At 42.2% G+C, this 14017-nt stretch overlaps 2 protein-coding genes and 1 long non-coding RNA gene across 3 annotated transcripts in view; all 3 read left to right on the top strand.

Annotated features, from left to right (window-relative positions):
• The window catches only part of Txndc12 (thioredoxin domain containing 12), a 28837-nt gene that overhangs the window by 12496 nt on the left and 2324 nt on the right, over positions 1 to 14017 (top strand). The window contains exons 2-6 of the mRNA XM_048351306.1: positions 90 to 150; positions 6278 to 6330; positions 9017 to 9090; positions 12387 to 12456; positions 13197 to 13280. Coding sequence (XP_048207263.1) covers positions 90 to 150; positions 6278 to 6330; positions 9017 to 9090; positions 12387 to 12456; positions 13197 to 13280 — 342 coding nt within the window. The remainder of the gene's footprint in view (positions 1 to 89; positions 151 to 6277; positions 6331 to 9016; positions 9091 to 12386; positions 12457 to 13196; positions 13281 to 14017) is intronic.
• Positions 1993 to 4248, top strand: Kti12 (KTI12 chromatin associated homolog). Its single transcript, XM_048351305.1, has one exon. It carries the CDS (start codon positions 2733 to 2735, stop codon positions 3792 to 3794), a length of 1062 nt encoding a protein of 353 aa, XP_048207262.1. The 5' UTR covers positions 1993 to 2732; the 3' UTR covers positions 3795 to 4248.
• LOC125355157 lies at positions 6349 to 7033 on the top strand. The gene is made up of 2 exons (XR_007211607.1): positions 6349 to 6559; positions 6708 to 7033. It is a non-coding gene; the product is annotated as an uncharacterized LOC125355157 (long non-coding RNA).

The raw sequence follows: 14017 nt of genomic DNA, 5'->3' as shown, positions 1-14017 counted from the left end.
GTTTGTATCTTAAGAGAATGTTATACTTCTTTCCTGGGTTTGCGCCCTTTGTTCATTGTATGAGTGTTCATAAGGTTCTTTCCTTCCAGGTTTTGGAGATCATATTCATTGGAGGACACTAGAAGATGGGAAGAGAGAAGCAGCTGCCAGGTACAAAACATGTTTCAGATTATTTATAGCAAAACTTTCTAGCCATCAACTTTTAGCATTAATTTCAAGTGAAGGCCTGTGCCGAAACAGAGCACATTGTCCAAAAGCAACATTAGCCAGCATTTACTAAGTGTTTACTATGTATTAGGCATTGAATTATATTCATTTAATTCTCCCAAAACTGTATAAGGTAGACACTGTTGTTACCTTCTCTCAATAGATGAGAAAACTAAGAGTGGACTGTGGTAACACATGCCTATAACCTCAGCTTTTAGGAGACTAGGATATTGGGTTCTAGGCCAGCTTGGGAAAGACCTTTCCTCAAGGAGTAAGAAAAAAATAAGTAGAGAAAAATTAGTGTACAGAGTAGTTAAATAACTAGTAAGTAGCAGAGCTGATTCAGGCACTCTCAACCAGTATGTCATATTGCCAACTAGACTCAGGAGGGAAAGGAAGGACAAGAGAGGGAAGGCTCAGCATTTTTCTATTGTCTGCATTGACCTGTGAAGTTGGCACACCTGTGAAATAACTTACCCTTTCATAAAAGGAAACTGAGCTGGTGGTGGTGACTCATGCCTAGAATCCTAGCTACTCAGGAGGTTGAGATCTGAAGATTCCTGTTCAAAGCCAGCTTGGTCAGAAAAGTCTAAGAGACTGTCTCCAATTAATGAGCAAATGAAGCTTGACAGGAAGTATAGTTCAAGTGGTAAAGTGCCAGCAATGATAAAAAAAACAACAAACTCTGGTAATGGCTGGTGTGTGCGCGCGCGCGCACACACACACACACACACACACACACAATAGAACTATAATGAAATGACTTGCCAGTAGTTAAACTACTATTAAGTGGCAGAAACAAGATTTGAAAAAGAAAATATTTGAAAAAAGACTTTTTTTCTACTGTACTATACTGGAAAGATGCAAAGACCTATTCTACCCCAATGTATGTGTTTCTAATACACACATACTAGTTACACACTCATACTTGTGCACCTACCAACTGTAGCACTTGTTATTTCTACAACAGATCCTAGTTTCATGGCTCTGGGTCTCAAACCTTCTGTAGTAGAGTTGCCAGATTTAGCAAAAATTTTAAAAAGGCTGTTTGAATTTTAGACAAAAAAAACATGTCTGTGCAATTTGGGGATATACTTACATAACTTAATTTTTTTGTGTTACTATGGTTTGGATTGGAACTGTCCTCCCAAAAGGTTTGTGCATTGGCAGCATAATCTCTAGCTATGGAGCTATTTTGAGAGATCTCAGAGTCTTTAGGAAGTGGGACCTAGCCAGAGGAAGTAGGTTGCTGGAGGTATGTCCTTGGGGGCTGTATTTTGTCCTTGGCCTTTATCTCTCCCCTCCTCTCCTCTGGCTAACAGCTCCTTTCCACACACTCTTGATGGTATCCTACTTCACCAAGGACCCAAAAGTCAATGGAGCCAAAGACACTGGACTGAAATCTCTGAAACCATGAGGAAAATAAGCTTTCCTCTTAAGTTCCCAGTCATTTTGCTCACAGCTCTGCAGCAGTAATTAGTACATTGCTTATCTGAAATTCAAATTTACCCGGGCATTCTGTATTGTACCATACAACCCTCCCAGAGAGGAAAATTCCCATGTCTTTCAGGTTCAAATTCAACTGAAGACTCTTAAAATTCTTCATTGATTTTTCAGGGCATGATTTCTTTTTTCTCCAGTCCTGGGGTTTGAACTTAGTGCCTGGGCACTGTCCCTGAGATTAAAAAAGCAAAAGCTTGAGCCACAGTTCTACTTCTGGCTTTTTTTTTTTTTTTTGGTGGTTAATTGGAGATAAGCCTCATGACTTTTCTGCCCAGGCTGGCTTTGAACAGTAATCCTCAGATCTCAGCCTCCTAAGAAGTTAGATTACAGGTGTGAACCACCAGCATCCAGCCTTCTTTTTTCTTTTATAACTTAACACATGGGGCTGGAGGTATGCCTCAGGTGCTAGAGTGCCTGTAGGAAGCACAAGATCATGAGTTCAATCCTCACTGCCTATATATATATATATCCATAGATACAACATATACATCACTTACTATTCACACTGTGTCTGGTTTTCCCTATTCAGACCCTTGATCTCCTTTGAAGGAATTGTCTTTGAAGGAATTGTTCATCTCCCAATCCTCAACCATGGCAATATTGAATGACTGAAACGGTTACTGGAAAAAAAATATCATTTACTGAGAACCATGAGGTGTAAGGAGTAGGCATGGAAGGACAACAAAAGATTTACGAATTTCCTTCTGTATGCTAAACATAGTGGCTAATAATTTTTCAGTATTTGATGCTCATTAAGTCCTCACTACTAAGTGAACGAAGGTCACAGTTTCCTGAAGCATGTGATAATCTCATAAATAACGGGTGCCATCCCAGGCTCTGCCATCTTCTTCTTGAGAAAGTTGGTTCAGAGCCTACTTGGCAGAGAGCAGTTTCCATAGAAACGCGGGAGCCCGCCGGTGTCAACGGAAGCAGGAAGTTGCTCGCACTTCCGTTTTACTCCGGAAACGCGGTCAACCCGGAAGTCTGCGCTGCGCGGAGGTGCATGGCGGCTCCTAGGGGAAATGCCGCTCGTGGTGTTTTGCGGGTTGCCGTCCAGCGGCAAGAGTCGTCGCGCGGAGGAACTGCGCGGGGCTCTGGAAGCCGAGGGGCGTGCGGTGTACGTGGTGGATGATGCTTCGGTGCTGGGCGCGGAGGATACGACCGTGTACGGCGACCCTGCCCAGGAGAAGGCTTTGCGCGCGGCCCTGCGGGCCTCGGTGGAGCGGCGCCTGAGCCGCCAAGACGTAGTCATCCTGGACTCGCTTAACTACATCAAGGGTTTCCGCTACGAGCTCTACTGCCTGGCGCGGGCGGCGCGCACGCCTCTCTGCCTGGTTTACTGCGTACGGCCCGGCAGTCCGAGCCCGCGACGTCAGGCGGCGGGTGTGGCGGACCGCCGAGTCCCAAACGTCAGCGTAAGTTGGAGGCCGCGCGCGGAGGAGGGCGGGAAACCCCCGGCGGCGGGCACCAGCCTGCCGAGGGAACTAACTACGGGGTCTGCGGTAAACGGGTCAGTCCAGGCCGACGGACCCAGAGAACTAGATTGCCGGGAAATCGAGGCATCCGATCTTCCAGCTCCAGCGACTCCAGAGAACGAGAAGTCTGCAAAGTGTGTGTCCGGTGCGTTTTTCTCTCCGGATCTTCTGGAAGCGCTAACGCTACGCTTTGAGGCTCCGGACTCTCGGAACCGCTGGGATAGGCCTTTGTTCACCGTCGTGGGCTTGGAAGAGCCGCTACCCTTTGCGGAGATTCGGTCTGCCCTGTTTGAGAACCGAGCTCCTCCACCCCATCAAGCCACGCAGTCCCAGCCCCTGGCCTCCAGCAGCTTTCTCCACCAGTTAGATCAGGTCACGAACCAAGTGTTGACTGGATTGATGGAAGCTCAGAAGAGTGCTATCCCTGGGGACTTGCTGACACTTCCTGGCACCACAGAGCACCTACTATTTACACGGCCCCTGACCATGGCAGAACTGAGTCGCCTCCGTCGCCAATTTATTTCCTATACTAAAATGCACCCTAACTATGAGAACCTTCCTCAGCTGGCCAACATGTTTCTTCAGTATCTGAGCCAGAGTTTGCACTGATGAGAGGAGTAGAGGGAAGCTATGGCTCCTGCCTAACTTCTACTGCACTTCAGAAAGTCTGGGTGGTCTGAAGGCTTGAAGATCACATTGATGTAATACCAGAGCTGAATTTACAGCATAAACAGAGACTGTAGAGAAGGGAGAAGTAGCTTCGAGAATTTTTGGCAGATTCTTCCAGAGGAGAGCTCACACACCATTTGATATTTATCATGTGGATAGATGAAAATTGTTCTAAAGCAATTTGTGGGAAAAAAAAATGGGTTGGCACAGTTGTGTATCCACACTGGCCCCTTTATACCACAAATGTATTTTCATACACTGCCTGCTTTTGAGTGGAGGATCCTGGGATTAAGATAATATAAATCCACTCTTTTCTGTCTTTGGGGAACTTTCATTTTTTGTGGAAGACATAATCACTAGAGTATTTTCTCAAATAAAATATTTTAAAAGTAAAGTCAGTTGTAATCTTTCAAAGTATGGAACTTGAGTTCTTGTAATTTAATCCCTCCCCCCTTTCCTGCTGGTACTGGACTTGAACTCATGCCTTGGGGGCTGTCATACCACTTGGGCCACACCACCACTTCTGGAAATAAATGTGTTCTTTTATCTTAGATAATAGTCTCACAGACTTCCTGTCCAGGCTGGTGTTAGCCCAGGATTCTCAGATCTTAGCCTCTTCAATAGGTAGGATTATTTTGTGAGGCACTGGTAGCTCTGGCTTAATGTAACGTTTTGTACATATATGTATCATTGTTACATAGTTGGTTGATAGTATTATGATAGTGCTTTGGAAGAACTAGATGGTTTGACCTAACCTAGTAAGATGCTTTGACGACTTGCATAACTACTGTGCTTCATTCTATATTTCAAGGCCGAAATAATTGTAAGCCTTTCTTTTGTTGTCCTCATTGAACAATGGTGAATAATATACCTACTTATCAGTGTCTGTAATTTTAACTGTATTTTTTTTTTGTCTTTTCTTTTTTGGTACTGGGGATTGAACCCAGGACGTTTCACTTGCTAGGCAAGCGCTTTGCCACTGAGCTACATACCAGCCCCAGTGTCTGTAATTTTAAAGACTAGGATTTGCCCTTGAGTATTTGAAAGAAATACTGAGGGGCTAGGAATATGGCCTAGTGGTAAAGTGCTTGCCTCGTATACAAGAAGCCCTGGGTTTGATTCCTCAGCACCACATATACAGAAAAAGGTGGAAGTGGTGCTGTGGCTCAAGTGGCAGAGTGCTAGCCTTGAGCAAAAAGAAGCCAGGGACAGTGCTCAGGCCCCCAGGACTGGCAAAAAACATAACAAACAAAAATACTGAAACATGAGACAGGACACAGTGACAACTATAATCTCAGGTACTTGGGCAGTGGAGATCAGGAGGATTGCTGTTGAAGGCCAGTTTGGGCAAAAAAGTGAGATGGCATCTCAGTCAATAAGCCAGACATGCTGGTACCTGCCTTTGGTCCCAGCTATTCTGAAGACCAAGGAAGAGGATGGTAGTCTGAGGCTCATCTCAGGTACATTAGACCTAAGTTTAAGAAATAACAGAAAAGGGCTGGGGATATAGCCTAGTGGCAAGAGTGCCTGCCTCGGATACACGAGACCCTAGGTTCGATTCCCCAGCACCACATATACAGAAAACGGCCAGAAGCGGCGCTGTGGCTCAAATGGCAGAGTGCTAGCCTTGAGCGGGAAGAAGCCAGGGACAGTGCTCAGGCCCTGAGTCCAAGGCCCAGGACTGGCCAAAAAAAAAAAAAAGAAATAACAGAAAAGGGATTGAACTATGGCTAATGGCAGATGCCAGCCTGACAAAACAAAGCCCTGAGTTCAAACTCAGGTACCCCCTACCCCTCACCCAAAAAAAAAGAGGGCAAGTGACTAGAGGTTAACGATAGAATGCTGTAGAATTCCAGAAGAGACTAGCTGTTAGGGAAAGGTCTTAGAAAGGAGTTTCTGTTTGGATACTCTCTTTCATCATGACAGGCTAAAAGTGTAAACATTGAAATGTGGATTACATTTAAATGTGTCACAAAACATTTTCAGATTTGCTTTTCAACTATGGGTTTAAATGTCTAAAAATCAGAAGCAGGCAGTGGACTTGATTTTTTTTTTTTTCCCCTAGTACTGGGGCTTGACCTCAGAGCCTGAGCACTGTCCTTGAGCTTTTTTTTTGCTCAAGGCTAGCACTCTACCACTTGAGCCACAGCACCACTTCCAGCTTTTTCTGTAAATGTGGTGGTGAGGAATTGAACCCTGGCTGTTAGGCTTCTTGCATGCTAGGCAAGCACTACCACTAAGCCACATTCCCAGCCCTTATCCTCAGTTTTTTTCTGATCATAATCTAGTGTTATTGTTTGTCATATGATATTCCAATTGATAGCACACTACAGGAACATTTTTGTACATTACTCTTCTAAAACTAGTTTTATTTGAATAGCTTTGAAAAAATGGATTACTAGAATAATTTCTTTCTTTTTAAGTGGATTGCCTCTGATGGTGATTATCCATAAGTCTTGGTGTGGAGCTTGCAAAGGTAAGAACAGTTGATCAATCTAAGATCAGACCTGAAACACATTGCCAAAGATTTAATATTGATTTAGAATTGATTTTGACACACTACTACTGAATGTTGTAGAGAACACAAAAGAAATATCTGCCATACATTCTCTTTCTTCATGAAATTTGTGCTATTTTCTAAGGGCCTTAGGGAGGATGAGGTAATTTACCATACTGTCACATGTAGTATGGAATTAAGCATTTTAGTAAGTCTTATAGGCAGTAAATCTTTTTTTTTAATTAAATTTTGTTGACAAGGTGTTGTACAAAAGGGGTACAGTTACATAATAGGGCAGTGAGTACATTTCTTGTGATATCTTACACCCTCGTTTTTCTTTCCCTTCCCTAGATCAGGTAGTATAGGCAGTAAATCTTAAAGGAAGCTGAAATCATGCTAGAGACAGAAGTGGTTAGATGAATCTTTTAGAGATGGAACCAAATTAAATCCCAACATTATTTGACTTTGTGGTGTATATTCTTTTGCTATACTCTCCTGCCCCTTTCCTAGGGGGCAGGATACTAATCAGTGGTGTGTTATACTTAACAAATTCCAGGTTGAAAGAAAAAAAAGTATAAAAGCTAGATGTAGTATTGCATTCCTGTAGTCCCAGAATTTGGAAGTCTGATGCAGGAGGACAAAGTTAAAGGTCAGCTGGGATTATATTTACCCTATCTCAAAAGAAACAGTGGTAAAATGTGTGTGTTGGTGTGTGTGTGTGTGTATTTGTATAGAATAGTGATGATTATGTCAGGAGCTGTGGCTCAGGCCTGTAATCCTGGCTACTCAGGAGGCTGAAATCTAAGGATTGCAGTTCAAAGCCAGTTCAGGCCACTGTGAGACTCACCCCCAATTAACCACTTAAAAACCAGAAGTGATGCTGTAGCTGAAAGTGGTAGAGCATTAGCCTTGAGCTGGAGAGATCAGGGGCAACTCCGAGCCCTGAGTTCAAGCCACATGACACAAAACAAAACAAAACCCCAAAAATATTGGGGGCTGGAGTTGTGGCTCAAGTGGTGGCAGGCAGGAGGCAGAGACTAGGGAGGCCAAGATTAGGAGGATCAAGGTCTGAGGCTATGCAGGAAAAAATGTTGTAAGTCACTTATCTAAAAAGTAACAAGTAAACATGGGCTAGTGCTAGCATATGGCACTAGTGATATAGCACCCTGGTATGAGTCCTTGAGTTCAAACTCCAGTACCACCAAACAATAAAAAAAAAAGAAATAGTGGTAATTTTTTCCCCATTTATATACCTTTTTCCTTATTTTACAAGTGAGATAACAACTTCACCTAGCTATGCAAATACAAATGTGACAAAGGGTACAAGAATCTAAGTATCCCAGTTCTGGCTTATATATTTATTTTTATTTTTTGCCAGTCCTGGGTACTGTCCCTGAGCTTCTTGCCCAAGGCTAGCATTCTACCACTTAAGCCACAGTGCCATTTCCAGCTTTTTCTATTTATGTGATACTGAGGACCCAAACCCAGGGCTTCATGCATGCTAGGCAAGCAGGTACTGTAGTACCATTTAGCCACATTCCCAGCCCATGGTTTTTGTTGTTGTTGTTTTTTTGCCAGTCCTGGGGCTTGGAGTCAGGGCCTGAGCACTGTCCCTGGTTTCTTTTTGCTCCAGGCTAGCACTCTACCACTTGAGCCACAGCGCCACTTCTAGCTTTTCCTCTTTATGTGGTGCTGAGAAATTGAACCCAGGGCTTCATTTATGCTAAGCAAGCACTCTACCACTAAGCCATATTACCAGCCTCAGCCTGTGTTTTTAAATTTAATTATTTTTAATTGAAAAGGGTCTCGTGTTGGCTAGGCTGGTGATCCTCACATCAGTTTCCCCAATAGCTGAGATTAAAGAATGTGCCACCACACCTGGCTCAAAGTTGAGTTTTTTTGTTTTTGTTTTTTGCCAGTCCTGGGCCTTAGACTCAGGGCCTGAGCACTGTCCCTGGCTTCTTTTGGCTCAAGGCTAGCACTCTGTGAAGTTGAGTTTTTTAAAATGTAATTTTGTGCAGTTACTGGAGCTTGGACTCAGGCCCTGTGCTCTCCTCTTTTTTGCTTAAGGCTAGCACTCTACCACTTGATCCACACCTCCACTTCCAGCTCTTTATTGGCGAATTGGAGATGATAGTCTCCAAGGACTTTTCTGTTGGGATGAGCTTGGAACTGAAATCCTCAGATCTCAGCCTCGTGAGTGGCTAGGTTTATAGGCATGAGCCACCAGCACCCAGCTCCAGTTCTACTTTGATGTGTGTGTGTGCACGCCCGTGCATGTGCATGTGCACACGTGTGCTTATCCTAGAGCTAGAACTCAGAAACTGGGCACTATCCCTGAGCTTGTGTGCTCTAGGCTAGCACCTTACTACTTGAGCCACGGCTCTGTTTCTGGATTTTTGGTGTTTAATTGGAAATAAGAATCTCATGTGCTTTCCTGCCTGGTCTGGCTTCCAACTGTGATCCTCAGATCTCAGCCTCTGAGTAGCTATGGTCACGGTAATAGAGACACTGGCACCTGGCCCAATTTTACTTAAAAAAAAAAAAAAGCTTCAGTTATACAAATCAGTTTAGGAAATGCTTGAACTGCTATGGCTAATTAGTGAGTATGATATGTTTCTTCTATTTTCTTCTATTCCAATGTTCTTTTCTTTTCATCCCCCAGCATTAAAACCCAAATTTGCAGAATCTACAGAAATTTCGGAACTTTCTCATAATTTTGTTATGGTAAATCTGGAGGTAAGACTTAAAAGTTTCTTTTTGCGATTTTAAGACTTTATTGTTTCAGACTTAATATCCATGATATAAAATTATATCAAGCAGGCTACTTAAGTGTTTATGTTAGATATGTTAGGAAGCCATCTAGCATCTACTTTGGAAAGGAGTAGAAAAGGAGAACGTGAATAAGATAACTACATTTTAAGGTTCTTTCATTCTTAGTTTTACATCTTTATATAGCTGTTCTAAAGATATAATCATTCATGGAGGGTACAGCTCCCTGCAAGTTGTGATTGAGTTGAGCACCTACTTTTTTTTGGTAGGCTTATATAGACAACCTTCCTGTTTTCTCGTAAGACATTTTTTGTAAACTTCATATAGACTTCAACTGTTGGAATCCTAAGTCAGAATATCTGATCTTAGACTTGGAAGGGATTTTTAGGTTACTGATACTGTCTCTCTTTATAGAAAGAATATCTTAGACCTCAAGGAGGTATGTCATTTATTTCATCAAAGTTATGGAGCCTAATAGGTGAGAATAGGTACTGTAACCTATAGGTACTGTAGCTCTGTGGATGCTCCATGATACTTCTAGCCAGAAGTGTTCTCTAAACAATATTTCCTTAATCAAAAGATTAAAAATTTATGAACACATTAACAGTTAATAGTGAGGCAACAAAGAAGTTGCCTGTATTGCTCACTAGTAGGTAGCATAATGCAGATGTATTTATATTACATTTGAATAAATGACCCTATTTAAATCCCCAAAATAAAAAGCACACTTCTGGTGATTTTCCATGTGCATAATAAACTCACCACTTTCTGCGATAAATTAGGACCATAATTCAGTAAAGATGGAGTATCTTCTGTGAACATTTTCCTACTTCAGGGATCTATCTGTCTATCAATTTATTTCTTTATTTATTGATTGATTATGTGTGTTGGTACTGGGGCTTGAACTCAGGACTTCTTGCTCTTGTTTGGCGTTTTCACTCAAGGCCAGGGTTCTACCACTTGAATCACATCTCTACCTCCCACTTTTGGCTGGTTAATTGGAGATAAACTTATCTCCTTAGGCTGGCTTTGAACCTTGATTTTTCAGATCTCAGCCTTCTGAGTAGCTAAGATTATAGGTATGGGCTTCAGAAATTTCTTTTTTGTTTTTGTTTTGTAATTGGTCATGGATGGGACTTGAACTTAGGGTCTAGGCTCTACCCCTAAGAGCTTTTGCTCAAGACTGGAGCTCTACCACTTTGAACTACAATTTCACTTCTGGCTTTTTTTTTTTTTTAATTGAAGATAAGAGTCTCACAGGGGACTTTTCTGCCCCAGCTGGCTTGGAACCATGATCCTCAGATCTGTTTCCTGAATAGCTAGGATTACAGGCATGGGCACTGGCTTAGAGATTTCTTTTTTTGAAAAGGAAAAAAAGGGAGCTGGGAATGTGGCTTAGTGGTAGAGTGCTTGCCTAGCATGCATGAACCTCTCAGCACCAGATAAAAAGAAAAAAACCATAAGTGGTGCTGAGGCTCAAGTGATAGAGTGCTAGCCTTGAACAAAAGAAGCTCAAGGAGAGTGCCCAGGACCTGAGTTCAAGCCCCAGGACTGACAAAAAAAAAAAAAAAATCTGGCTGTGGTGGCCCACACTTAGACTCTTAACACTGGGAAGCAAAAGCAAGAGGATCTTTAAGTTCAAGGCAGCCTGAGCTAGAAACCAAGATCCTGTCTCAGAAAAAAACAACAAAAATCAGCAGTAGAGCACTTGCCTAGTATGTACAAGGGCCTTTGTTCAATCCCCAATATCTAATAAATAAATTATATGGCTTTATTTTCTGAGAAGACTTACTCTATAGTTGCAATTAAAATGTCACTCTCGGGCTGGGGATATGGCCTAGTGCCAAGAGTGCCTGCCTCATGTACATGAGGCCCTGGGTTCGATTCCCCAGCACCACATATACAGAAAATGGCCAGAAGTGGCGCTGTGGCTCAAGTGGCAGAGTGCTAGCCTTGAGCAAAAAGAAGCCAGGGACAGTGCTCAGGCCCTGAGTCAAAGCCCCAGGACTGGCAAAAAAAAAAAAAAAAAAAAAAATGTCACTCTCACTAATTCATACATTAAGAGAGTGCATGGATGTCAAAGGTGTACTGAGAGTACAGCATTGAACAATATTTTCTCACTGAAATAACAGTTGTAGTGTGTAACGACAACATATGTCAGGTGGTAGTGCTAGAAATGTAAAACATAAAGGATAAACATTTAAATATAGTTGAATGTCAATCTTAAGTGTTTATTAAGATCACTACATGACTACTGTGTGGCAGGTTTAGGAACCATAGCTTGAAGGCAGGGAGGGAGCTATGTGACCAGGAAGTGGGAGCTTTAGATCACATATGGATTTAACTCATTTCTGGCCTGCTAGCCAGTGTGGGAATGGATTAGGTTAGGCATTTGTGGTGTGTGCACTTGTGCCTGCAATTTCTTGTAATATTCAACCTCTCTTATATTTGCTTATTTTATCTCTGAATAAGGGTAAGCACCACAAAACTAGGCCTGGAGATATGAACATATCTCCTTAAAGAGTCTAGTGCCTGACACAGGCACTTGGTTTTTTTGAATGAATGCATGCATGAAAGAGTGTATTTATGAGGAAGAGAATGGAGATGGAGATTAGGAGACTTGAAAAGACCAGGATGCTTACTGTAGGACAAGGGCAGTAGGAACAGATTACAGGTGACAAGGTGTGAGCTATTAAGATGATAAACTGGACTTGAATGTGAAGGATGACTGGGCAGGTTGAATACCCATGAATAGCCAAGATTCCTACCCCTATCCCAGTCGTCTCTTTGCTCATCCATCTCAGAATCAGAATCTCCTAGCCTCAGCACCCGGAACGCTTCCCTCAACTTAAACATTCTGTATGTTATATGATCTCCTCCACCGCTCAGCCCCCAGTTACTGATTCATCCAGTTCAATAAATCTTGGCTAAGTAAAATAAATTAATGAAGAAAGGAAGGAAGGGTAGAGAGGATGGCTTGTAGTTTCAAATAGGTGGTTACATTGAAGGTAACATTTGAGAAAAGATCTGGGGCAGAAAGAGGGGGTGAGCCATGGGGATGAGAGGGGCACCATGTCCAAGTGGAAGGTAAGAACAAATCCAAAAGCCTGAATTGGTTATTTGTTAAATAACGGCTAGAGAGGACTGAGCGAGGTACAGCATGATGTTTGGGAAGTACTGTGAGGAGTGGATGATGTTAAGACCTTGTAGGTCTGAGCAATGAAAGACTTATCTTATGGAAAGTTAACCTTTAATCTTAATAGGATGAAGAGGAACCCAAGGATGAAGATTTCAGTCCTGATGGGGGATATATTCCACGCATCCTTTTCTTGGGTAAGGCAAAAGGTCTTAATCTGGGGATAGGCAAAGAAGACCAAAGGATAAATGAAGCAAGCACTGATTCTACCGTGAAAGTATTCTGAGATGTTAAAAGAACAAAACACAGAACATCGAGAGGAAGGGGGAGGATAAAAGTGAGAAGGGGAGCTGAATATATAATAGCACACACATTTAGTTACTCAGGAGGCTGAGGGAAGAATGGCAAGTTCAAAGCCAACTAGCATTCCACAAGAGGAAGAGAGAGAGAGCACAGAAGTGTAAGCTTATACAACTTGTCCTATTAACTGCTTTTATGAGCAGTGACAAGAATTTGATTTCCATTTATTTGAGCATCATCCATATGTCAGGCTAGACACTGCAAGGATAGAGATAACCAATTTCATCTGACTTTTACACTGCAACAGAGTCAATGGATAGATGTATTTCCACAATTTAAAAAGATGACAGCTAGTCTTGGCTTCACATTCAGCTAGATTCTATGGAAGATACAAATAAAAATATCATCACCAAGCTGAAAAGCAATAGCAGTGACATATGCCATGATATGGGGGGATGCTAAGTTTAGAGAAGTATGAGGAACTTATTGTGATTACAGTATGAAATATAGACAGTAGTGAGGGAGATAATGGGCTATAAAGGTGAGAAGGTTTTACTTCCCAGTGGTCCTAGCATAACATATGATTTGTGAGATACTTTTAATTACTGCAATTCATGTGCCATTTTGTCCACAACAGATCCCAGTGGCAAGGTGCGTCCTGAAATCATCAATGAGAGTGGAAATCCGAGCTACAAGTATTTCTATGTCAGTGCTGAGCAAGGTACAGTTCTGAGAGAAAGAGGGAGGACTCTTGCTAGATTTAACTAAATATGTTGGTAAGGTCTGTGATAGGAATTTAATCTATTGTTTTTAGGAGTGCATTTATTTTTCGTCAGTCCTAGGGCTTAAACTCAGGGTCTGAGCACTGTCCCTGGCTTCCTTTTTTGCTCAAGGCTAGCACTCTACCACTTGAGCTACAGCACTACTTCTGGCTTTTTCTGTATATGTGGTACTGAGGAATCGAACCCAGGGCTTCCTGCATACGAGGCAAGCACTCTACCACTAGGCCATATTGCCAGCCTAATTTATCGTTTTTAATCTTACTTCTCTTGGTGACAAGCTTTTAGCTAAATTCCTATATGGGAGACAAGAGAAAGATAAAACTGAGCCCTTCCCTAGCCTGGAATCTAATGCAAGAGGTAATTGACTCGCCAAAGACCCAGAGGCTCTTTGAAGTAGCCATTGTCTGTCATTTCAAGTCACAGAGGTTTTGTTTAACTTTTCTAAATAGTACCTGTTATTCTTCCCATAAGAATCTAGAGTAAGGGGAATACAAAGTGTTAGAGCAAGTCTAAGGAGATACTAGACTTTCAGATATTAAACTTTAACTAGATCTAGAAATGTAAGAATTTGCCTCTGGGAAAACGAGGATGTTTCAAACTGTGGAAGTGAGGAATGGAAGTATACAGCCAAACATGGGGGGTCTATAAAGGCTTACTAGAGCAATGTGTGAGTGGA

This window comes from Perognathus longimembris, chromosome 7 (genome assembly GCF_023159225.1).
Source record: "Perognathus longimembris pacificus isolate PPM17 chromosome 7, ASM2315922v1, whole genome shotgun sequence".
NCBI lineage: Eukaryota > Metazoa > Chordata > Mammalia > Rodentia > Heteromyidae > Perognathus > Perognathus longimembris.
This window is presented reverse-complemented; position numbering and strand designations above follow the sequence as displayed.